The sequence below is a fragment of the Magnolia sinica genome, chromosome 19, assembly GCF_029962835.1.
Source record: "Magnolia sinica isolate HGM2019 chromosome 19, MsV1, whole genome shotgun sequence".
NCBI classification, from domain to species: Eukaryota; Viridiplantae; Streptophyta; class Magnoliopsida; order Magnoliales; family Magnoliaceae; genus Magnolia; species Magnolia sinica.
Window position 1 is genome coordinate 20,055,128 of NC_080591.1, and position 23,574 is coordinate 20,078,701.

Consider the following 23,574-nt stretch of genomic DNA (forward strand, 5'->3'; position numbering starts at 1 on the left):
TTATGATAGGAGAGGCCCGTTTTTTGTGGTTACCCTCCTGAATCATGGTAGATGTACTTACGTCGTTTTGACTGTTAATGGAAAAAAAGAATTTTCTCTTATAAAAAAAAAAAAAAAAAAAAAACCTTCACACCATACTAGAGTAATTAATTACCTTTTTCAACTCAGGGGAACATATGAGTAATTCGGAAGCTTTACTAGGATTGGTTAAACTTCCATGTAACAACATCAATGGTTTGGGGATTTTTTGATGTCATGTATATGTGAAAGGTCTTATTCGTGAGATTAATATGCAGATCCCAAAAATTCCTCGAGAAGCTTATGTGGTGGCGGACAGTCTAGCTAGACTGGGGAGCTTGAGTAGGGGTGTCACCAGCAAGGACGAACTCTCTCATTTCATTAGAGGCGAAATCATGCCAGATAAATTGGGCTTTGGATCAATTAGAGCCAGATAATGTGGCGCGGATATTGCCTTTTGCCTGATGCTCTTATCTGGTTGACAGATATTATCGCACAGGATTCCTTCTTTTTTTTTTTTTATTCCTGTTTGTGGTTACAAGGTGGAGGTTATTGTCATTGCAGTCCATGGCCAAGCGATGGTCTAATTGCTCGAATGTGTGGATGGAGAATGAATCTTTTGATCTACGCAGGGCAATAACGTGGCACTCGCGGAGGAGGTTAGGCTGTTATGTATTGGGGAGTTGCTCAAGGCTCTGTTCGGAAGTGGTGGTTTTGCAAATCATTCTTTTGCTAGGTGTAGATGTCTCCCAAGGCTTGTCTCTTCTGGGACCTGGGTGCTGTCCAGATTCTAGCGGCTTGGGGAGACTTCATTTGCAGTCAGCTCAGGATTTGGGGATGAGGCAACGATGTTTGAGGTGTTTCGGAGATGGGGTGGTGATTTTGCCTGGTCCCTGTGGATGAAGAGTTTGTTTTGTTGTTGTTGTTATAGTCATGGGAGGCTAAGCTATCTGGGTACGTAATGAGTTGATGCTCCATGTGTATGTTGGCTCAGCAGGTTGTGTTGATTGCCAGTGGGTAGTGGACCTATTGCTGAAGCTAGACAGTCATATCCAAGTTACCATTTTCGTGTTTACGTTCATAGTCTTGCCTTGTCTTTTGGGTGGCTTCTGCCCTCTTTGTTTTCTTTTCATGCAATTTTCATGGTAGTAATTTTTATGTGAGGCCCGATTATTTTGTCGTGCTCTCCGTAGGTTGTTTAAAAAATTTTAATAAATAAATAAAAGAGCTACTCTGATAAGATAAAAAAATGTCACGGACAAAAACGAAATGTATTATTTACAAATACGTAGATATGGGCGGTGGTGGCGGTCACTAACGTTGCATGCTGAAGTAGCCAAAGAAACTTGATAGTTTTGGTGAAAATGAGTCATCTTTTCTGGTGTGAATCTTGTCTTGAATGTTTTCATTTTCTTATTTACTAGTGAAAGGAATTGCATTGTCTATTTAAATTCCTGCAAAAAAAATAACGTAGATATGGGGTGTCTTTCTTGCATAGATGAAGTAAAAGGAAAGGGTGTGGATGCAAAAAAACCAACTTTTTAATATGAAATAACATGTTAACATGATATTTCTTTTGTCTTTTAAAGAAAATCAATAGTTTTCTAAAGAGTTTTAGTCATACATCAGCCGAATCTTTTGTGCTATCGTAAAAAAAAAAAAAAAAAAAAAAAAAAAAAAAAGCCTGCTTTTAAACTTTTCTCAAATACCCACCTATCATTTCAACAGTTAGTTATTTTGGTGCCCACCGTCGTATACAATCAAATATAGCATATTAATGTACCTTTATGAATAACACCGCGCCCCCCTCAAAAAAAAAAAAAAAAAAAAGAGGAACCTAAAATCTTCTCCCTCTCCCTCTCCCTTGCCCTCATTGTCTCCGCCACTAGGGCCATGGCTTTTGGGACCCACTATGATGTTAACATGCCATTCAACCAATTGTGCAATTCATACATCAAGTTGGGCCCCATACCTAGGGCCACAACTTGTTGGTAGGTACAAGCCGCACCTAAGCACATACGGGAGGACATTAGGTGAGACCCCACACAAATATCATCTCGATCCAAAGCTTTTCTGGCCCATAAGAAGTTTTTAAATCAATCACCAGTACTGCTTCCTGTACCATGGTCCATGTGGGATTTGGAATTGCTTCATTTTTTAGATCATGCCCTAAAACGAGCTTTCAATATGGATGGACGGTGTGAATGTAGTCACATATTTCATAGTGGACCCTACAGTAAGAGGTCGCACCCAACTTGGTCGACACGGGGCTCTCCTATTCCGCTCCCAGCACACAACACCTAGCTCGTTGGGAGGTATAGGCTGCACCTAAGCACACAGCACACACCATAGATGACTTGTTTTTCAAATAGAATACAAAGATGAGGAGTTGGTAATAGGGTGGGTCATGCCTTTATATTAATGTCAAATCCACTCCATCCATGATGTAGCATATTAAATTTTATGCATAAAGAAAAAACATCAAGACTAATAGTGTTTCAAGTGGGCCATACAAATGGAAACTGTTTTAAGGATAAACATTGCCCAATGCTTTTTTCAATCATATGGTCCACTGTAATCATAGATTGACAAGAAATTTGGTCCATGGGCGTAAAATAAGGAGATGAAGTGGTGGTAAAATGGATTTCACATACATATCATGGTGGACCAATTCAAATTTTAATGACAAGAAAAATGAGAAATGCGATACTATGGCAGTTACAATCCTGAGTCGGTTTCAATCCGTAGTTGTGATCTATGGGCCCACTCTAATGTATCTATTTTATCCATGTCGTCCATAAATTTTGGATCATTATGTTAGGGCATGACCTCAAACATGAGGCAGATCCAAATCTTAGGTGGACCACATCACAACAAATATTAGTGATTGAGAACATACCATTAAAAAATTTCTAGAGTTCCTTATACTTATTATGTCACACCATTTTAGATCAAGCTGATATTTGAGTTAAAACAACAAGCCCTCGGGCTGGGTTAAAATGAACGTGGAAGAGTGGGCCAGCGGCAACCCAAGTAAGGCAGGGGTGGGGGAATTTGTAGAGGAGACAAGGGGGAATTCATTTTTGGTTTCTACGTGGGTTATGGGGTGGCGTCAAATACAAGGGCGGAAATTAGGGCGGTCCATGATGGACTGTACCTTTGCTTCAGTCGGGGTTTGGTCAACATCATTATTGAATCGGATTCCCAGTTGGTCAATTTCCTTTAGGGGTTGACAAGGCCGAGTTAGAAATGGAAGTATTGGCTGGCTAGGATCAATGGCCTGCCCCTAAAAGGGCATGTAAAGTTTTAGCACATCCTCATGGAACGGAATGGCTTAGCTAACGGGATGGCTAGATTGGGCAGTGGTTCTCAAGTTTCAGTCCTGATCCACGTCATCACCAATCTTCCAAGAGAGGTCAGGGGTCAGATCTTCCTTGACAGGGTGGGTCTGGGTGCAGTCAGAAACTAGATGTTCGAGGCCTAGCTTCCTTTCTCAGCTCTTGTGGGGTTTATTTTTCTGCTTCCTTTCTTATGATAGGTTCCGTCTAGGTCATTTTCCTCCTGGGGAACCACAAATTGTAAATCAGAGATGTAAAGTTTTTTATGATATGAAGTGAAAAGCTTCCTTAAAGAAAAAGAAAAGAAAAGTTCCCAGCGATTCCACAACAAATCTATTGGGATACATGCTCAACCAAAAAAAAAAAAAAGAAGAAGAAGAAGAAGAAGAAGCTAAAACAACAAGTTTCTTTTACCGTATTCTAAAATGATAGGCATGTATTTAGGAAAAGTTTAAAATCAGGCTTTCTTTTTATGATAGCCCAAGAGATAGGCTAATGGATGACTAAACTTCTTTTATAAATCCTGTTATAAAATCAAATGTGGATATGGGTGTAGTATCCATTAGCATGTATAAGTCTGGGTCAAGAAAATGATTAGAAGTACTCTCCTTTATTCACAAGTGAGAGATGCGACCCAAAAATCCACCAAATCCCCCAAATCCTCCCAGATGGGAGGAGGTACGACCTAGGAAGTCATCTCCCAAATTGACCTCCAAAACCCCCAAATCCTTCTCTCTGTTTGTCGAGAACACATCCCAGGATATACTATGAAGGACAACCTTAGACGAATCTTCGGGTGCATCGAAAAGCTTACGGACGTCTACATCCCCTGGAATCCACCATTGCAAAGGCCCCATAACTATGCTTTTATCCACTTCCATTATGAAGATGACACGAGAGCGGCCATGAGACTTCTCAATGGGAAAATGGTGGATGGTAGGACCTAGGGTATCTCTTGGGTAAAACCTAGAAATCAACCCCATTCCCCTCTCCCATCCCCTTCCACAGCAAATTGACCCTCCCGACTCTGCTCCGAACCTGCGCTAAGGTCGGGTCTCTCCTTCCTGGATGCAGCCAAGGGAGTGGGCTGATGGGCAGCTCAAGCAGATAGGGAAGATATTCCACCCACATGCAGGGTCCCCGATACTTCTATCCAAGAAGACAATAAGGAGGTGAAGCAGAAGCACAGGGAGTTGAGCCTCGCCTTAGTGGGACACGCCAAGAACATCGATGTATCTATCATTCACCTGATAAAATCCATCAATGAGTCCAGGTATGTTTCATTGGCCATTGACATTGCGCGCATCACTGGAACTGATATATATATATATATATATATATATATTCTTTACATTCCAGAATGGGCATCGCTAAGGTAGAGGCATGGTCGCCGGGATACTCCCTCATGAATGAGGGCATTTGGATTAGCTTCTATGGGATTTCGGCATATGCCTGGCTACAATTGGTTTTCATCGCATAGGGGGGCTCCTTTGGAGAAGTTATGGAAGTCGACAGATGTTTGACCATTAGCATAAACCCAATCTTAGCAAGTGTCAAGGTTCGGATTCACCCTGGGGCTGATACCCAAAAAGCTAAAAGCAACTCAATGGCTAGTAAAACCTTTCCATTTTGGCCTCACCTCGAGCTGCCGTTTTCATCAGAAAATGAAGTTGGCGATCTTCCCAATTCCACTAGGCGTAGCAGAGACCACAAGGCAATGGGTGGGGAAATTTTTCTACCACCCTAAACTTCCCCCTAAGCTCCCACACGCCCTGCCGTTCATATCCATAGGTGTTGGTACTAACATCCTGGCTAGAGAGCAACATAGCTCCAGAGACCCAGAACACCCCCTAGGTGTTTGTTATAATGCCTCGAAGTCGGCTGAATCAACAATAGGGGTTGGCTTTCTGCCAAAGGTTATAGCCAAATCCCTATCCTAGCCAGTCGGGGCGAATCAGGTCTCTCTAGCGCAGACTCGGGCTACTACAACGATTGTCACGACAATGGACCCCCATTAGGAATTAGCTCTCAGTCCCAAAGCTGTAAAGACTTTATCTACGCATCTGGCCCATCTTCCTGCATCATCGAGATGGCCCCAGAAGGCCTTGTTAGAGGGCCACAATCCATTAAAGTTAGGGGTACTTCGAGGAAGACCCTAAAGATGATTAAGCAGCAGCGTGGAACTCTTTCCCATACGATGCATTGGGAAGGACAACATCCCCCGAGGGAGAACACCTCGCTATTGACCTCTCCCCTTACTTCCTAAACCAACTGGATATCCACTTCTCCAGACAGTTAGAGTAGGTTGCATCCCCAAGGCTCCTTTCTGATGACAGCCCCTCAACCAGGATATGAAACTGTTTAGGGTAAAATATTACATATTAGACCCCAGTTATTACCTGATTTCACTAACATGATATTGTTTAACGGCTTATTTTAATTGTGTTTGTAATGCAAGGTGTATTTAGGAGCCCAGACTGAAAAAGGATACTAAAAGTATGGATTTTATGCTCTGAAATCACCAAGGCAACAGACAGACTTCAGTGGACCGGGATCGAAAAATTTACACGCCAAAGATTTGAGAGAATCACGCCACTCACGTTAAACGGGCCCGAAAATTGTCCATAATGCAAGATCACAAGGTTCCCACCATCTGTTCGGCTTGAAACTTTATATATGGCTTGAGAACTATAAATTAACCATACACATCAAATTGCAGCTATTGGATCCCTATCAAAGTGACCTAACGGACAGATCAACTACCAAATCTCTGATTTGGGGCCCATATGATATCTGGATATGCTTCAATTTTTATTTCAACCCCTTAAATTATATGATATAATGTATGGTCGGAACGGATTTCTCACGAAACATCATAGTGGACCCCACCTGTGCATCACACGTGCACAGTGTAGATGCTCCAGCTATGCATCAAAATCCAAGAAATAGGTCAGCATGCGCTGACCGATAATTCTTTTAAAAAAACAGAAAACGCAACAGTGTCTTCACCAATGACCGTCGATTTTGGCTAGTGGGCTCACCCATCTCACATTTTTCATGATCTGAACTGTCCATATTCTCTGTATGGTGACCAAAACCCTTTTCATGCTTTTCTTTTTGTCCCTTATGCACGTACATACGTGGATCGTAAGAAAACGCAGGATGCATGGAGAATTGATTTTATACAATGGACCGCACCAAAACTCAACTAGAACCACTCCTTTCCAACTTTAATTTCTCGAGGAATCTAATGAACGGGTCGGATTTCTCAGTAAACAGTTCCACGGGGCCCACCAACCTTCGCAATGCAAGAAAATTCATAGAGACGTGCATCCGTGAAAACCGGCCGTTGTGCGATTGTACTCAGGGTCGGATCGATGATCCAGACCGTTCAAATTCTCGAGAAGGGGTCACTCATCTTCCTATGGTGTCAGAATGGGAGGATTAGATGATCCTTGTCCCGAAAATCCACGTCAAACGCAACTCATCTCGTGTTTTCTGCTGCTGCTGCGCATGCTTTCACCACCGACTCAATCCACTCGACTGACTCTGAGGCCTATAAAAGAGAGAGAATGGGACGTGAAGGGGCATTGAAGGACGTGTGGATCTTTGGGCTGCCATGGAGGCATTTGGTGTGGAGCTGGGACATGGAGTGAAAGTAAGAGAAGGAGAGAGAGAGAGAGAGCTAGCCAGCTAGAGAGTTTTCTCCCTCTTTCTTTTAGTCTTTTTCTTCCTTTTCCTTTTATGTTTTTAAGAGATTTTAGCTAGATCATGTCTGACTAAACCTCTTAGCTAGGGTTAAGAGGTGAAGCTTATAGTGCGATGGGCTGACTTCTATGCTTTAATTTATGTTTAAATTGAACTGTCTTTGATTATAGTTTAATATTAAGGAATGCTTTCAGTTTTTAATGGTTTGTTGTGACTTAAATTACAATGGATTTGCAATAGCTTTGAGCATGTTCTTAGCATTATAGGGTTTGTGAATTTGGGAACCCTGTTGTTCACCATCGTCTCTTCGGCATGTTAGATGACAGAATCCTTCCTAACATTCACACATCCCTTAAATTTGATGTGGATTGGCTAAATTCTGTTGTTTACTTTATCTCATGGGCATGGTTTTGTGATGAAATCAATTCTAATTCTCATACCTATCTTCTTTTGAAAATCGGATCAAAAGAAGTTCAGATTAGTTTTTAATGAAATATCCTCCAACTGGATAAAGATGGGACTCTAAATCCAGTTGTGTCATGAATTAAGTATAAATCTCCCTGATCTCTACAAGTAGATCCTTGGCACCCTAGTTTCCCACCTTCGAATTATACATGTTTTTTTAGTTTAATCATTCACCATTATTCTTTCATATCTTTCTAATTTAGATTTCATCTTCTTCTAATTCTAGTTTTAGTTACTTTCAGATTACGTACAAGGTTCAGTCCCTGTGGATTCGACCTCGGTCTTACTTACTACATCACAACCCTATACTTAGGGTGTGAACAGGAACACACCATCTGATCCCTAAGCTCCATCTTCTCAGTCGCGCTTTCGAGATATCCAGCCATCCAGCGTAGTGGGAGTTAGTGGGAATTCCTCCAGGAACCGCCCTCAGTGAACTCTTCTCGGGTCCTCCTCAGCTAGAAGGAATCTTGAAATCTCATTCGGGAGCAGGAACCAATACTAGAGCACTCCAACTCTCAGCCAACCATATGCCCACTCTCCCTCTCGGAGCCTTTGAGAGTAAATCATGTTAACCAGAATGCAAATCTGCCTACTTCGATCCATCTCACCTATACCAGGAGAAAACAATCCAAGGGCCCTGAGATATTACAAGAAATTCGCAGGCAAGGTAGTTCACTGATTGTAAGGAATGATGAGGCACTACAAAAGGTTACGATCAGGCCTCTGAAGCGACGAAAATGGATGATAAGCACATTTTCCCATGAATGACATCCTTGTTTGGAATGCCCGCGGGGTGGGAAATGCTCCCACTATGAGGACACTCAAAAGACTCATCAAGCGATTCAAGCCGACAATCATAGCCATCCTTGAGCCCATGCTAAGGAGACATGAGTGATGGTGGCATTAATAGAAATGGAAGTGAGTGTGGAGTTCGTGAGCATTCCAGAAGGTGTAAAGCCAGTGTTCCAGAAGTTTAAGGTGATTATACTCACCGAACTTTCCAACGAATTGTCCATGTGCAGGAGATTGGTACTTCTCAGGTTGAGTTTGTCTTCAACAATACAAAGAATCAATCTATTGACCACGCTCAATTTGAGGTTGTGTATGTTCGAGTTCCTAAAACTGCACTTAACTTGTTTTCATTGCCTAAACTACCTGGAACGAGTGTTACTGCAGAGAATATGGAAGTTCGGGTAACAACTATTCATGCTGATGTCTCAGAGAAGTCAGAGAAGCCTATCGTAAAGTACAAAGAAGAGGCAAATAAATGTTGGCACTCGAAGTTGAACACATATCGTGAACCAAGTCCGTTAAAGAACTCGAGGACAATTTTTTTTTTCTCAAGTGGAGTGATTTGATGCAGGACATGGATTAAGCACATTCCTAAAACAAATGGACCGGAAGAAGCCCAATGAAAAATTGACAAAATTCAACATAGTTCGACAGGTCGAAATTTCGCTAGAAATTTCAGATTGGTTGTTGGATAGTTTCTACCAGTTTAGACATGTTGAAGGTCCAGTTTGACAAGTTGGCAGATCAAAATTCACATAATTTTTAGTTTTAATCTCTTGACATTTTTAGGCCAGTTCAACTGATCGAATTGACCGATCGACAGACGGCGGAAACTTGCATAGTTTTTAGATTTTTTTCCTTATTCGTTTAGGTCTCTTTTAATTGTGTTTTATGATTTGTTTAGGGTTATGTAAGCATGCAAGCCTGTTTATTTTCAGGAGGTTATCAATAAAATTCTTTAAACTATTTTATTTCTCTCCTGGAATTGAGAAGTTTCTCTTGTAGATTCAATAAGGACTCATGAATTCAAGGTGTTTCTCTTTTCAGGAAAACGGTGATTATCCTCATCATGTTCTTACCTGAGTAAATTTGCCCATTGCCATCTCTACCAGAAAATTCAGTGAAATGGGCCCTAAGCTTTTTAAAGGGTTTCGATATGATAGGTTGTTCCAATCATGCAATGTTGACAGTTTTCACCCAGATTGCATCTTTTTTATTTCTTTTATTTATTTTTTATTTATTATTTTTTAATTATCAAAATTGGCTCATTTTTTTGGCATATATAATAATAATAATAATAATAATAATAATAATGCTCTCTTGTAGCCGAAACTTCGGGAACTAGGGTTTTGAGAGAGTGGGAGAGGGAAAAGCTGCTAAGATGGTGGAGAAGACGACCAAAGGGAGAAAGGAGGAGGTAGTGACAAGAGAATACACTATCAATCTCCACAGGCATCTCCATGGATGCACCTTCAAGAAGATGGCTCCCAAAGCCATAAAAGAGATATGGAAATTTGCACGGAAGGCGATGGGGACAACCGATGTTAGGGTCGACGTGAAGCTAAACAAGCACATATGGAGTAGGGGTATACAGGGTGTGCCTAGACGTGTTCGCGTGCGCATCGCTCGCAAGAGGAATGAAGAGGAAGATGCTAAGGAGGAGCTTTATTCGTTGGTCACTGCAGCAGAGGTCCCACCTGAAGGGCTCGAGGGATTGGGAACCAAGGTCATCGAAGAAGGAGATTAGACTCAGTAAACTTCAGTTTTAAGAGGTACTTTTTTGAAATTTATGTTTTATTATTTTATTTATTTATTTATTATTATTATTTTTAATCAGTGCATTTTGGATGTATTCCCGATTTTAAGATTACCCTTTGAAAGTTATGTTCGGTCAGAATTTTTAGCTTTACACATTGCATCTAAATATTTAAATGGCACGTAAGCTTTTAATCTTTAAATAATAATAATAATAATAATAATAATAATGAGTATATATCATGAAAAACCTTTACAATGCATTCGGGCTAAAACCAGGGGAACAAAAACCTTGGCAGAAGCCTATCGTAAAGAACCGAACACTATCTACTCGGGCCAGGCCCCATGACAGGATCAAGCCTAATGGTTCCTAGACCAACTCTATCAAGGAAAATAAGGCTCAGATTGCATCTTAAATGGTTCCTAGACCAATTCTATCAAGGAAAATAAGGCTCAGATTGCATCTTAAATGGTTCCTAGACCAACTCTATCAAGGAAAATAAGGCTCAGATTGCATCTTAAATGGTAATTGGGCTGTTCACGTTCACATTAATACCTCAGAGAGTTTTGACCTTATAATCATTGACAGTCTTGGACACTTGATTTGAACCCTATACACAATCAAACTTTCAGCAAATGTTTCTTACATAAAATGTAGAATACGAATGGTTCATATCATAATCTAACATGCAATCTGGTTTGAAAACCGTTTTCTTGAAGAGGCAAAGGAGCGGGAATTTTCATATTTGATTACTGAAATAAAAAATTCAAATGACAAAAAGGGTAAAACTAACAAATTATTTTTCCTGCAATTCAATTACATAATGCATAACAAGAACAATTCAATTTTAAACAAACAGAAAAAAGACCAATTTTTGTTAGTCGCCGTGTCTCATCCATTTTGCACGTGCATGGATAGGTGGAAATCTGGATCATTCAAATCATTGCCCCATTGTGGATGGAAATAGATTAAAAGTCCTGAGAATTGAATAATTTTAACCATCTGGTTTCACTTGTGAATTTGGACCACTGATCATTTCGTTCATAACCGTTCATTTGATATTTACTAATTGGATGGTTATAATTCTCCGATTAGTGTAATTTTCAGGCTATGTTCCATCCACAACAGTCCACATTGGACATCCAGATTGACACTTGCATGCGTCATGCGAACGTTGGATGGCCACAATGATTATAAATCGATGTAGATTTCCTTACTCCCAATCGATAGAATCCCAAACAGTGTCGAGATTTCCTATCATCTTCCAGTCGTCTTTGCCAGAATATTCAGCTTGAGAGTGAGAAGCATGGTCGCCCGATGACGAACTATCAGCTCTCTCCACCTTCAAAGGATTTTGATGAGAAATTACACCTAAACTGCTACTACTAGCTCCCTCTTTAATGTGTAAATCGATATTGGGTTTTGTCCCGCTTGTCATCGTGACCGTCGGCCGTCGATCAAATGATCGTAGGCTTTCCGATTTTACGTATACTCGGCATAAGCTATATTCATGTCGAAACTGAAAAAGAAAAAGAATAAATTAACAACTGTCCCTCAATGAAAATCAACACTATCGTTGAAGATGATTAATCCCTGCAACCAATTTTGCACTACAGACGTCTTCTTTATCTTACCTTCAGTTATTATTATTATTATTATTATTATTATTATTATTATTATTATTAATTTTATTTTTTAATTATTATTTTTGCCTTCTGGTGTAGAGACTGGATCTAATGCAAACATTTCTAGGGTAAGCTTAACATACAAATCGACGTGTGAGCCCACCATGATGTTTTAACAATATCCAATCCATCCATCATGTGGCCACACGATCATGAACAGTTGAGAATTGGACACCCTCCATTAAAAACCTTCCAGATTGTATGTGAATCGACGGTGCTTTTTATATGCCATCTAGTCCATTTGTAAGATGCATCCAACCGGGATGAATGGACGTCAGAAAAGGTAGGCCATTACATAGCTAAGGTGGGCCACAGCATGTGATTTATGGAGACGGATTGGCTACTCCCCCTGCCACCAGCCAATGGCTGGTGGTCGGTGCTCTGTGGGCCCCACCATGATTTATGTGTTTCATCCATGACGTCCATCTATTTTTATATATCATTTCATGATATTACAAAAAAAAAGAATTATATCCCGATCTCAAGTGAACCACATTACAGGAAACAGTGTTGAATGAACATTGACCATTAAAAACTTTTTGGGGGCCATAAAAGTATTGGATCGAGCTGATATTTGTTTTTTCCCTTCATTTGTGTCTTTATGACCTAATCAACAGATTGGATGTCAAATAAACAGTACAGTGGGCCTTAGAAGGATTTAAATGATGGATATCCAATCACTATTGTTTTCCTGTGGTGTGGTCCATCTGAGATCTATATCCCTCTAGTTTTTTGGATAAAGCCGTAAAATGATCTTTAAAATGTATGAACGGTATGGATGAAATAAATACATCATGGTAGGGCCCACAGAGCACCGACCACCAGCCACGGAGCTGGTGTCAGGCGGAGTAGCCAATCCGTTCCCGTGATTTATGGGTTTAGTCATGATTTTACGTGTGGTGGCTTACCTGAAATTTGGGATCAAAAGAGAACACAAGGGAAGTTCCTCCGCTGGAAACTTAGATGGCCCCACAGTGATGTTTTTGAGAAATCCACCCCGTCCATCCCTTTTGTGATTTCATTTTAGGACTTGAGACTAAAAGTGAGAAGGATCCAATAATAAAGTGGGCCTCACTAAAGGAAAAAGTGGGTAGTAAAATTCATACAATTGAAACCTCCCTGGGTCGACAGTGATGTTTACATGCCATCTATACCGTTTACAACGTCATTCCTATTGGGATGAACTGAAAACACAAATATTTCAACCGTAGACGTTTAATACTCACGCGTTTGATCCACTTGAGTATTGGATCCGGCTTATTTTTGTCCCCATTTCCTTGAATTAGCTTACGAAATGGATGAACGGGGTATGTTTCTCACAAACATCACAGTGGGCCCCACCTAGGTTCCCAGCGCATGAACTCCCTGCCAAAGGATTTTCGCAGGAAATCCACGTACGTTAAAATCCTTTGATAGACATTGATACGGAAGTCGGATTGGCTGGTGTACCACCACCACCAATCTAGCTGGTGTGTTGACGTCACCAAGTTCTGTGGGTCCTAGAACGGTGTAGATATAATAAATACTTTATTTTGGCGGCCATGTAACTTTGATCTCCTTTTAACCATTCGTACAACTGGGAGATCTCCTAAAAGTCTGATCACTGGACACCAGATCATCATTCGAAAGAAAACCACTGAACAGAAGGTTAGAATATATGATCGGTGTAACTCTTGGGCGTGATCCACCCCAGATCAAAAGGCAGGTTTTTCGGCCACCCAAATCGTTTCATCACACGGTTTGGATCAAAATATCATTCTAGGAAAGTATCAGTTGTTGCACCATACCTTTGGAACTGCATTTGAATATGATGTTTCTTCAAGGGCTTTATACTCATTCAACTTCCATTTCGTTTTCTTCCCTGTGGGGGCTCTTCCTTCGTAGAAAACCATGGTTTTCTTTAGGCCAATGACTCGGTTGTTGGAGAAGATATAGCCAGGAGAGCCGGTTGCTTTCCAGTAGCCCGACGGTGTGATTCGGTTTGGCCTCCCTCCGTGGGCTTCCTTCTCTTGCACTGGGCTGAAGAAAAACCATTGTTCAATATCTCCGACACACAGCTCACCCGACATGCCTGCAATGAAAATGAGAAAAAAAGAGATTAATTTCGTGGTGTCTCGGATTGTTTCTTGTATGGTTATGATTGGATGGTGGGTGTGGTTTGCCATCTGTGGATAACTTCAACAAGCCCACTAGATCGATGGAGAGAGAGAGAGAGAGAGAGAGAGAGAGAGAGAGAGAGAGAGAGAGAGAGAGAGAGAGAGGGGAAATCAAGTTAGGGGAAATCAAACTAATTTGGGATTGAAGAAGTGTTCCTAAAAAATAAAAATAAAAACTAACTTGGGAGCTGCCAAGGGTCGAGAGTGAAGACATAGATGGCAGGAATAACACGGTCTAAGTCCTCTCTCCTGTTCTCTAGCTTGTTACGCAGGTAGAATCCCACCAGCTCTTCTTCTGTTGGGTAGAATCTATAACCTGGTGGGAGATTGCACATAGCTTCCTTTGCCGTTGTTGTTGTTGTGGTGGCTGGGGCGGTGGCCGTGGTTTTGGTTGTTGTTGTTCTCTCTCGCACTCCCTCCTTCTCGTTCTCTCTCACTATTTTTTGTTGTTGTTGTTGTTGTTGTTGTTGTGGCTCTCTCTCTCACCCTTTAGTTGTTATTGTGATTGTGGTTGTTGTAGTTCTCTCTATCTCTCACCCTTTGTTGTTGGTATATTGTTTTTGTTGTTGGGGCTCTCTCTCTCTCTCTCTCTCTCTCTCTCTCTCTCTCTCTCTCTCTCTCTCTCTCTCTCTCACGGTATGAGGTGATGCGATGATATAAAAAGGGAGGAGGAGCTGAGTGAAGGAGAAAATGAGGTGGGTTAACAAGGAAGGTTCCACACGGCTGTTTGGTAAAAGAAAAAAAAGAGGTGGTTATCAAAGTTCCACTCTGACGTGATGTAGAAGTCGGAAGCCATAACCCAGATTTTCAAATCTCTCAGTCCACGTCTCTCTCTCTCTCTCTCTCTCTCTCTCTCTCTCTCTCAGACTAAGAGTTCCGAGTTCTCCGAATTGGTCGGTGCTGTGGGCCCACCATGAGTATGTGTTTTATCCATGCCATCCATCCATTTTTGGTCCACCTAAGATTTGGATCTGCCTCATTTTTGGGCTAATGCCCCAAATAAGCTGTCAAAATGTATGGAAGGCATGGATAAGACACATCATCATTGTGGGGTCCACAGCAGCGACCAATTAGGACCTCCGCAGGTAGGATTGCTCAACCAGGATAGCGTCCCGGGGTGGGTCTTCTGTACGTCTGGGCCATAGTTTCCTATTTTAGGAAAAAAAAAAAAAAAAAAAAGTTAGTTTGAGAATTTGTTTTTCATAGAGACAAGCGAATGGATTGGCAGATGGGCTGGCCCGATATAGCAGCCAACAACCATCCCTCCATATCTGCCCAAGTTGTCAAATGGAAAAAGCCTCAGCCTGATTGGGTCAAACTGAATGTAGACGGTTCGGCCAGAGGTAATCCAGGCTCATCAGGTGGTGGGGGTGTGGCTAGGGACAACACCTGTTCATTTCTTTTTGCCTTCGCCTTCGGCTTTGGCTATGGGTCCAATTCCAGGGTGGATCAGATCCGTGCCATTTGGGAGGGCATTTCCCTCTGTCAGTCTAGAGATTTCCTCTAGGTGAAAGTCCAGATCGATTCCAAGATAGTGGTGGACAGCCTCAATGGGCTCTCCTCCCCTCGCTGGAACCTGTACTACTGGTGGGCCAGGATCCAGCACTTGAAATCTCGAATGTGGTTGTCTATCTCCCATTGCCCTAGAGAAGCAAATGGGGTCGCCGATAGCCTAGCCCGCATAGGTAGCGAAAGCCAGGCCCACTACTTTTTCTCCTCTGTTCCAAGCCTCCCTCGCATTATGAGAGGCCTGCTCTTTCTGGATCGAGTGGGGCTGGGCATTTTGCATGATAGGCCGATGTAGGGCCAGTTTCCTTCTGTTGTTTTGGTGGTTTTCTTTTCCTCTCTCACGATAGGCGGGTCCCTCCTTTTTTATTGTAGGGCCCTCCCGAAGTACATTTGTATACCTTTTCTTGAATGAAAAATGTTTTTCTGTCAAAAAAAAGAAAAAAAAGATGGGCTGGCCCGTTTAGGAAGCGGTCTCAGCACACTAGTTTTTTTTAATCTTCTTCCGAACTTCCTCTATCTATTCAGGATCTCTCCTCTTTAGACTGGGTGGGCTTGGTATAAGCAAGATGAGCTGACTATTGTTGTTGTTCTAAAATAAAATAAAATAAAATAATAAATATTGAGGTCAAAATCTGGACCACCCTTCACTTGGTACAGCGAACCTCTGAGGAACCCTGGTCGTGCACAAAGAATCAGCAAAGGAGACCCTGGCTAAGCTGGGGGACCCTCCGATGCCTAAGTCAGGTCAAGGAAATCTGGGTCTAAGTTGAATGTAGAAAGAGGGTGTGAGATGTTGCGTACCTATAGCAATGAGATCCCCTTGTATTTATACTTGCTCATCGGACGGTTTGGGTCCATTATTCTCGACACGATTCACTCAATTAGCAAGATATTGTGATCGTGGAGATATTGTTCTTAATCCAAGGATTGTGTAGCATATCGTGCCTGAGAGGGGCGTATCTATGGGCTAGATATTCGGTAGTATCCGCTTAAGGCCGTTTCTAAGTTTAGCGCATGGAATGTCCTCGTCCTGCCTCGGCCTTTGCTTAGAATCTTAGACTAAAGAAGCCCCGACTTCCAGGCCTCGGAGCTGGACTTTGAGCTTTCCCCTCCGAGCTCCGAGGCGGGTAGCGGGCTTAACTCGTTGAGTTTCCTTATAACGGGTGACATGCATATATGGGTGGTCGAAGGATCTGTCTCTAGTCGAACAGTAGTGGGACGGCCTAAGGTCATGTAAGTAAGTCCCAGTCTAAGTTGCACACCGACTATTAAGGCCTCAGCTTATTCTGAACTAACAACCTTGAAGTAGGAGCACAACTGGGATCCGAGCTGAGAATCATTTCTTCCCTCAGTCGTTTTCACCATTCTAAATTATCTCTTATACATCTGATCGAATTAAGATGGTGTCGGTCCTTGGAATTGAAGGCACTCGGATCTTCCTATAACAGAAGCCCCCTAATCTCCAAGTTTGGACACGGAATCAGAGAGTAAACATACGCGAAAGATCAACAATTTTCCCTATCGCACTTTCCACCTATGCGGTTGCAATTATGGTCTCTATGTTTGAAGAGATACGTCCTCGGGGTCTTTCGTCTAAGGGTTAACCTCTAGCGGATGCGTGGCGACGGTTACTATCACACTAGAGATGTCAAAAAAACTGGACGGAGTTCCTATCACACTAGAAATCCCGGACCATCCGAACTTTCGCACAAACTGTGGGAAAACCCACTAATGGATTACATCCAGGCCACTGATTTCATGGACCGTGAAGTAATGGTCAATGAATCTAAATCGTCCGAGAGGACTGACCAAGCAGAGCTTATCGGATTGGGAGCTATCACCAGAAACTTAACCCATTCTTCACGGTCAAACACCGACAAATGCCACGTTCAAGCTATGATCAACACCATCCATTCATGGGCCCACCTAGAGACAATTTGATTTGATCTAGATCTGTAGAATGCACCAGTAAACCACAACAGCGATCAAGTTGTTCACCCTTCATTTTCACAGGAAGAAATTGGACTTGCGTTCGGTCTTCAAGCTGTGCAGAAATGAAAACTGCATAGAAAATCTTCACGACTCCTCTCACTACTCAACTAGGCTTGCATAAGGGCTACACATGGAGAGTCTAGAAGACCCGCACTCTCACTATAAAGGCACCTCTGCTTGGCTTTGCGAGAGAAGAAAGTAACGTGAGAGAGAGAGCAAGAAAAGAGAGAGACTAGCGTGAGAGAGAGAGGGAGAATAACGTCTAGCTCCCTGCTGGACGTAGCAGCAAAGAAAAGAAAAGAAAAGGAAAGAAAGAAAGAAGGAAAAGAAAGAGAAAGAAAGAAAAGAAAAGGAAAGAGAAAGAGAAAGAGAGAGTTTCTTTTAAGTCGACTCACTGGGTCCTGGACTGAGTCCGGGCCAGATTTGAGTCGAGCTTCAGGTGATGGTTTTTCCTTTAAGCTTGCAATAATTTAAGGTAGTATGAATTAATCTGCTCCCTCACATGCTTTGATTCCTTCCTATTGATTCAGGAGTGATGATAATCATTCCCTGGCCTTTCAGAATTTTATCCTTTAAGCTTACCTTAATTGAGTTGATGCATTTTATCTCATCTTTTATGTGTCATTTTTCATGTTTTTTTACCTATTCTCATATTACTATGATTTTCTCTTTATTTTTGTTTAATTTATCGTCAACGATTATTGGCCCTTTTGGGATTATGACATGATATCAATTACAAGTGATCTTTTGAATTTATGTGGGGCCATGGATACAAGCCTTGCCCATGTCTTATCAAATTTATTGAGTTGGCCCTGCCACTCGTCTCTTTATTGAGCTGGCCATTGCCACTCTCATTATCATTGAGTTGGCCATTGCCACTCTTCTATTTGTTGAGTTAGCCATTGCTACTCTTCTTTTGTTGAGTTGACCATTATCACTCTCCTTTTTGTTGTATTGGTCATTACCACATTTATCTATATTGAGTTGACCATTGTCACTCTTCTCTTTGTTTATATTGGCCTTGTGTTATCTATCTTTAAGGCTTGGGCATGTATCTTGATATTCCAGAACCTTCATGATTCAGATCACGTTCTCTATCAATGCAAGTGATGTGTTGAAAGTATCACAACTAATGACTCAATATTTATCATGGACGTAATACGTTACGGGTAGTGGCCCTCTTGGTCGGCATGTAATTTCGTGGGTTGGTTGGTGTAGTGCACAATCGATGCATGTAAATCGTTATACGTGTTACATAAACTTTTCAGGATTGGATGTTGCAAATAGTCGCTCCATAAACACATCGTGTTACGTAAATCCCTGAACTTCATTGTTGTGTCGCCTTGAGATGTTCGCATAAATCCACGTTAGCGTTGGCCATGCCGGTGAATATTCATAGTTATGAGATACGGGTCGAGTCGGATTTTCTATAAATTATATTTCACATTGTGATGATCACTACGAATGATGAGCCGCACACGCTTTGCTAGGCATGCATCTTACGCAGGTTGTTTGTGCATACTGATACCTCTCGTATTAGTGAAATATGGAACATATCAGAACCCTTACATTACTTTTATGAATCTCTTGAATTATTATTAATGTTAAAGGATAACCATCACTATGAGTAGGGTGTTGACCTTCTCCAACCGTACAGATGATGTAAGTGATGTACAGATTGAAAACCTAGAAGGCCATCTCCCTACAGAAGATTATACTGAAAGAATATGAAGATAGTTTCATGATTTAGTTTTACACTTCCACTGTGAACTTTGATATTGTAATAAGTTCCCCTTTTGAGTGGACATTTGACTATTCTTTTACTTTGATTAAATAATCAATATAATTAATTTTATTCTCGTGAATATTACCTCCATGAATGTATCTGGATGTGATCTAAATGAAGAAAAAAAAGGTACAATTTTCAAAGCATCCAATTTATACATTATTAATACCTATTTTTCTTGGGCACAAGTATAAACTCTGGCTGTGAAAATTCAGGATGTTACATCGCGAGCCCAACCCTAATCATTTATCTTAATTGTACAAATCATGTGTTATTATGATTTAACCATATTGAGTATGTTAATCATGATTAGATCTTGGCCGTAAAGTACAAATACAACAAACCATAGCAATTAGAAGGCGATTTATCTTGAAAGGTGAGGGTTTTTCCTTTAAGCTTATATTAATTTGAGTTGGTATGATTTGTTTTGTTCCCTCATATGCTTTGAATCCTCTCTATAAATATTTAATTTACCACCACTAATTATATATCCTTTGGGAATAATGGTTAAGGTGTAATGTTAATTATGCATGACCGTTTTGAATTTATGTGAGGGTTTTTCCTTTAAGCTTACCTTGATTTAAGTTGATGTATTTTTATGCCGCCTTTTATATGCCCCGTTATCATGCTATTATGATTCTCTTCTTGCAAATGTTTTATTTACCACCAATGATTATTCATCATTTGGGAATGATGGTTAAGGCCTGAGTTTAATTATGCGTATTTTTATTTATGTGGGGCGATGGATATAAGTCTTGCCCTTGCCTTTACCAATTTGTTGAGTAAGCCCTTGCTACTATTCTATTTATTGAGTTAGCCATTTCCACTGTCTTTATTATTGAGTTGGCCATTGTCACTCTGCTCTTTGTTGAGTTAGTCATTGTTACTCTCCTCTTTGTTAAGTTGGCCATTGCTATTCTCCTCTTTGTTAAGTTAGCCATTGCTACTCTCCTCTTTATTTTGTTAGCCTTACACTATCTACCTTTATGGTTTGGGCAAGTGTCTTGGAACTCTAAAATTTCCATGATTCACTTTACATTCTCTTTGATGCAAGTGATGTGTTGAAACTATCACAACTGGTGATTCAATTATTATATATATCATGGACGTAATACGCTCTGAGTAGAGACCCTCTTGGTCATCGTGTAATTATATGGGTTTTTGGGTAGTGGAGCACAAATCGATGTAAGTAATTCACAATGCGTGTTATATCACTTCCGGGATTGGATGTCGCAAATAGTCACTCTATAAATAAATAGTATCATGTAATTCATCCGACTCATGTGTTTTGCTGCCTCGAGGTGTTCACGTAAATCCACGGTAGCATTGGACATGCCGGCGAATATCCGTAGTTATGGGATGTGGGTCGGGTCGCATGCATTCATATATATATATATATATATATATATATATATATATATATATATATATATCAGTTGCACATATTGATACCTCTCGTAGTAGTGGAGTACATGACGTATTAGAACCTTTATATTTCTTTTATGAATCTCTTAAATTATTGTTAATCTTAAAAGATGACCATCACTATGAGTAGGGCATTAACCCTCTTCTACCGTACAGATGATGCAGGTAATGTACAAATTGAAGACCTAGAGGACCATCTCTCTATGGAAGATTATACTGAATGAATAAAAAGATAGTTTTATGATTTAATTTTATACTTCCGCTGCGAACTCGATCATGTAATAAGCTCCTATTGAGAGGGCATTTGATAATTTGTTAAATTCTTTTACTTTGATGAAATAATAAATACTGTCAATTTTATTCTCGTGAATGGTTACCTTCATGAATGTAATTGGATGTGATTTAAATGAAAAAAAAAATATGGTGCAATTTTTAAAGCATCTAATTCATTCAATTATTAACACCCAATTTTCTTGAGCACGAGTATAAACTCTAGCCGTGAAAATTCGAGATGTTACATGCACCTAGTCATGTCATGCCCGTAACCCTATAGGATCCTTTCCAGCTCGGCCCTAATGTTCCCAAGCCGGGCTCCTTAGTGCTATGGAAGGTCTTGCGAAGGACTAAGTCTCATACTCGGAATCTACGCACATTGACCCTGGAGTTGTAGTACTGGGTGGCTCGCTGTTGATAGGCAGCGATTTTCAACTGTGTTCATTCCCTTCCTTCCTCGAGGAGGTTTAGACTCGGGGCCATCTGCTCATCATTTTGACTTTTGTCGAATGATTTAATGCACGCAGTTAAAAGTCCTACTTCAACTGGTATCACGACTTCAATGCCAAAGGTTAGGCAGAATGGAGTTTCCCCTACTGAAATTCGAACAATTGCTCGATATGCCTAGAGGACATGTGGTAGCCCCTCGGCTCAGGCGTCTTTAGACTTCTTGAGCTTAGTTTTAATATTATTTTTTTATGATCTTGTTAACTGCCTCTACTTGTCTATTGGCCTAGGGATGTCGAGGTGATGAGAAGGCGTTGTGAATGCTACGTCTTTCACAAAGTCCTCTGAATTGCATGTTGTCGAACTATTTTTCGTCGTCCGTGACAATAGTGTGTAGAATGTCGTATCTATAGATGATGTTCTTCTAGACAAAGTCAATGATCTTTTACTAAGTGATTTTGGCCAGCGGCTTGACTTTGGCCCACTTGGTGAAGTAGTTGACACCTACGACAACAAACTTGTTCTAACCTCTACCCATTGATAGTGTTCATATGATCTCAATCCCTCATTGGGTGAATGGCCAGGGGCCAGTCATAAGGGGTTAGCTGCTCATACGGTTGTTAAGGTATCGTGGTGAATTGCTGGCATTTATCACATTTCTTTGCATATTGCTCGACGCCCTCATGGATGGTCGGCCAATAGTACGCCTGTCGAAGTACTTTGGGGGCCAGTGCCCTTCCACCCAAGTAATTACCATAGATTCCTTTGTGGATTTTCCTCAGAACGTATTCGGTCTCGTCGGGGCGGAGGCACTTAAGGTATGGTAGGGAAAATCTCCTCTTATATAGGACGTCCCCTATCATGGTATACCGAGGTACCATGTTCTGTATTCTTTGTACTTCAAGCTTGTCATCGGGTAGTTCGTTCCTTTAAAGGTAGCCTATTATTGGGTCCATCCAGCTCGGTGTTAAGATAACATGAAATGCTTCCTCCGTCTCAAGTCGGTCGATGTTGGGCTTGAGTAAGAACTCAATCGGGATAGTTTTGGTGATGTCATCATCGGCCGCTGCGACCAGCTTTTCTAGGGCATCTGCTAGGGAATTTTTTGCTCGGGGGACCAAGTTGACTTCACACTTCTTGAACTTTCCGATAAGCTTTTTCACCTTCTAGAGGTAGGAGATCATTTTCGCCCCTTTGGCTTGGTATTCATTAGCGACTTGGTTGATGATGAGTTGGGAATCGTTGTGTATCTTTAGGGCTTAGGCTCTCATGGTCGTTGCCAGCCTGAGCCCGACGAGGAGTGTTTCATACTTTGCCTCGTTGTTGAAAGTTGGGAATCGAAACCTTTAGGCATACTTTATGTAGGTTTGGTCAGGTGCGACAAGGATTATCCCCACTCCACTTCCTTTTGAATTGGAAGACCCATCAACATGAAGGGTTCACTCTTGTAGGTTGGTTTCCTCTTCATTTTTGGCTTCTTCCGGGGGCTTGACACTAGTGAACTTAACAAGGAATTTGGCTACTGTCTGGCCCTTGACAGCAACTCGAGGTCGGTATTCAATATCGAACTTGGCGAGCTCAATCGCCCACTTCGTCATTCTTCTTTACACATTGGGTTTACGAAGCACATGATGGAGAGGCTGATTGGTTGGGACCACAATGGTGTGGGCCTAAAAGTAGGGACAGAGGCGTCGTGACGACATGATCAAGGCTAGTACGAGCTTCTCAATATCAAGGTATCTAGTCTCAACTTAGACCAGTGCCTTACTAACGTAATAAATAAGAAGTTGCTTTCCTTCGATCTCTCGTATCGGGGTTGAGCTAACTGCGGGGGCTAAGACAACCAAGTAGAGCATCAACGGCTCTCCCTGCTCAGGTTTGGAAAGTAGCGAGGGTGACCCCACTGCTTGAGCTGTTGAAAGGCATGTTCGCAGTCGTCATCCCATGTCGGCTTCGTCTTGCCTTTCTGTTGTTAGAAGAATGGTAAGCACTTATTTGTAGCTCTGGAGACAAATCTATAGGGGATAGATATTCTTCCTGTGAGGCACCGAATTTCCTTTGTAAGTTTTGGACGAGCTCATGTTCAACAATGCCTGAATTTTTTCAGAATTTGCTTCAATTCCTGTCTGATTCACCAAGAAGCCAAGGAACTTTCCCTAGCTTATCCCGAAGGCACACTTGGTTGGGTTTAGCTTCATCTATTATTTTCTCAAGATGGTAA

General features: G+C 41.3%; 2 protein-coding genes across 2 annotated transcripts; one reads left to right on the plus strand and one right to left on the minus strand.

The window, feature by feature from the left end:
• The first annotated feature begins 9,652 nt into the window (after window positions 1-9,652).
• Window positions 9,653-10,276, plus strand: LOC131234505 (large ribosomal subunit protein eL31-like). The gene has a single exon (XM_058231437.1). It carries the CDS (start codon window positions 9,706-9,708, stop codon window positions 10,069-10,071), a length of 366 nt encoding a protein of 121 aa, XP_058087420.1. The 5' UTR covers window positions 9,653-9,705; the 3' UTR covers window positions 10,072-10,276.
• A 536-nt stretch (window positions 10,277-10,812) lies between these two features.
• On the minus strand, window positions 10,813-14,432 carry LOC131235110 (NAC domain-containing protein 90-like). The gene is made up of 3 exons (XM_058232238.1): window positions 14,103-14,432; window positions 13,553-13,836; window positions 10,813-11,599 (listed from the first exon to the last, which is right to left on the minus strand). Exons 1-3 carry the CDS (start codon window positions 14,254-14,256, stop codon window positions 11,294-11,296), a joined length of 744 nt encoding a protein of 247 aa, XP_058088221.1. The 5' UTR covers window positions 14,257-14,432; the 3' UTR covers window positions 10,813-11,293.
• Between the last annotated feature and the right edge of the window lie 9,142 nt (window positions 14,433-23,574).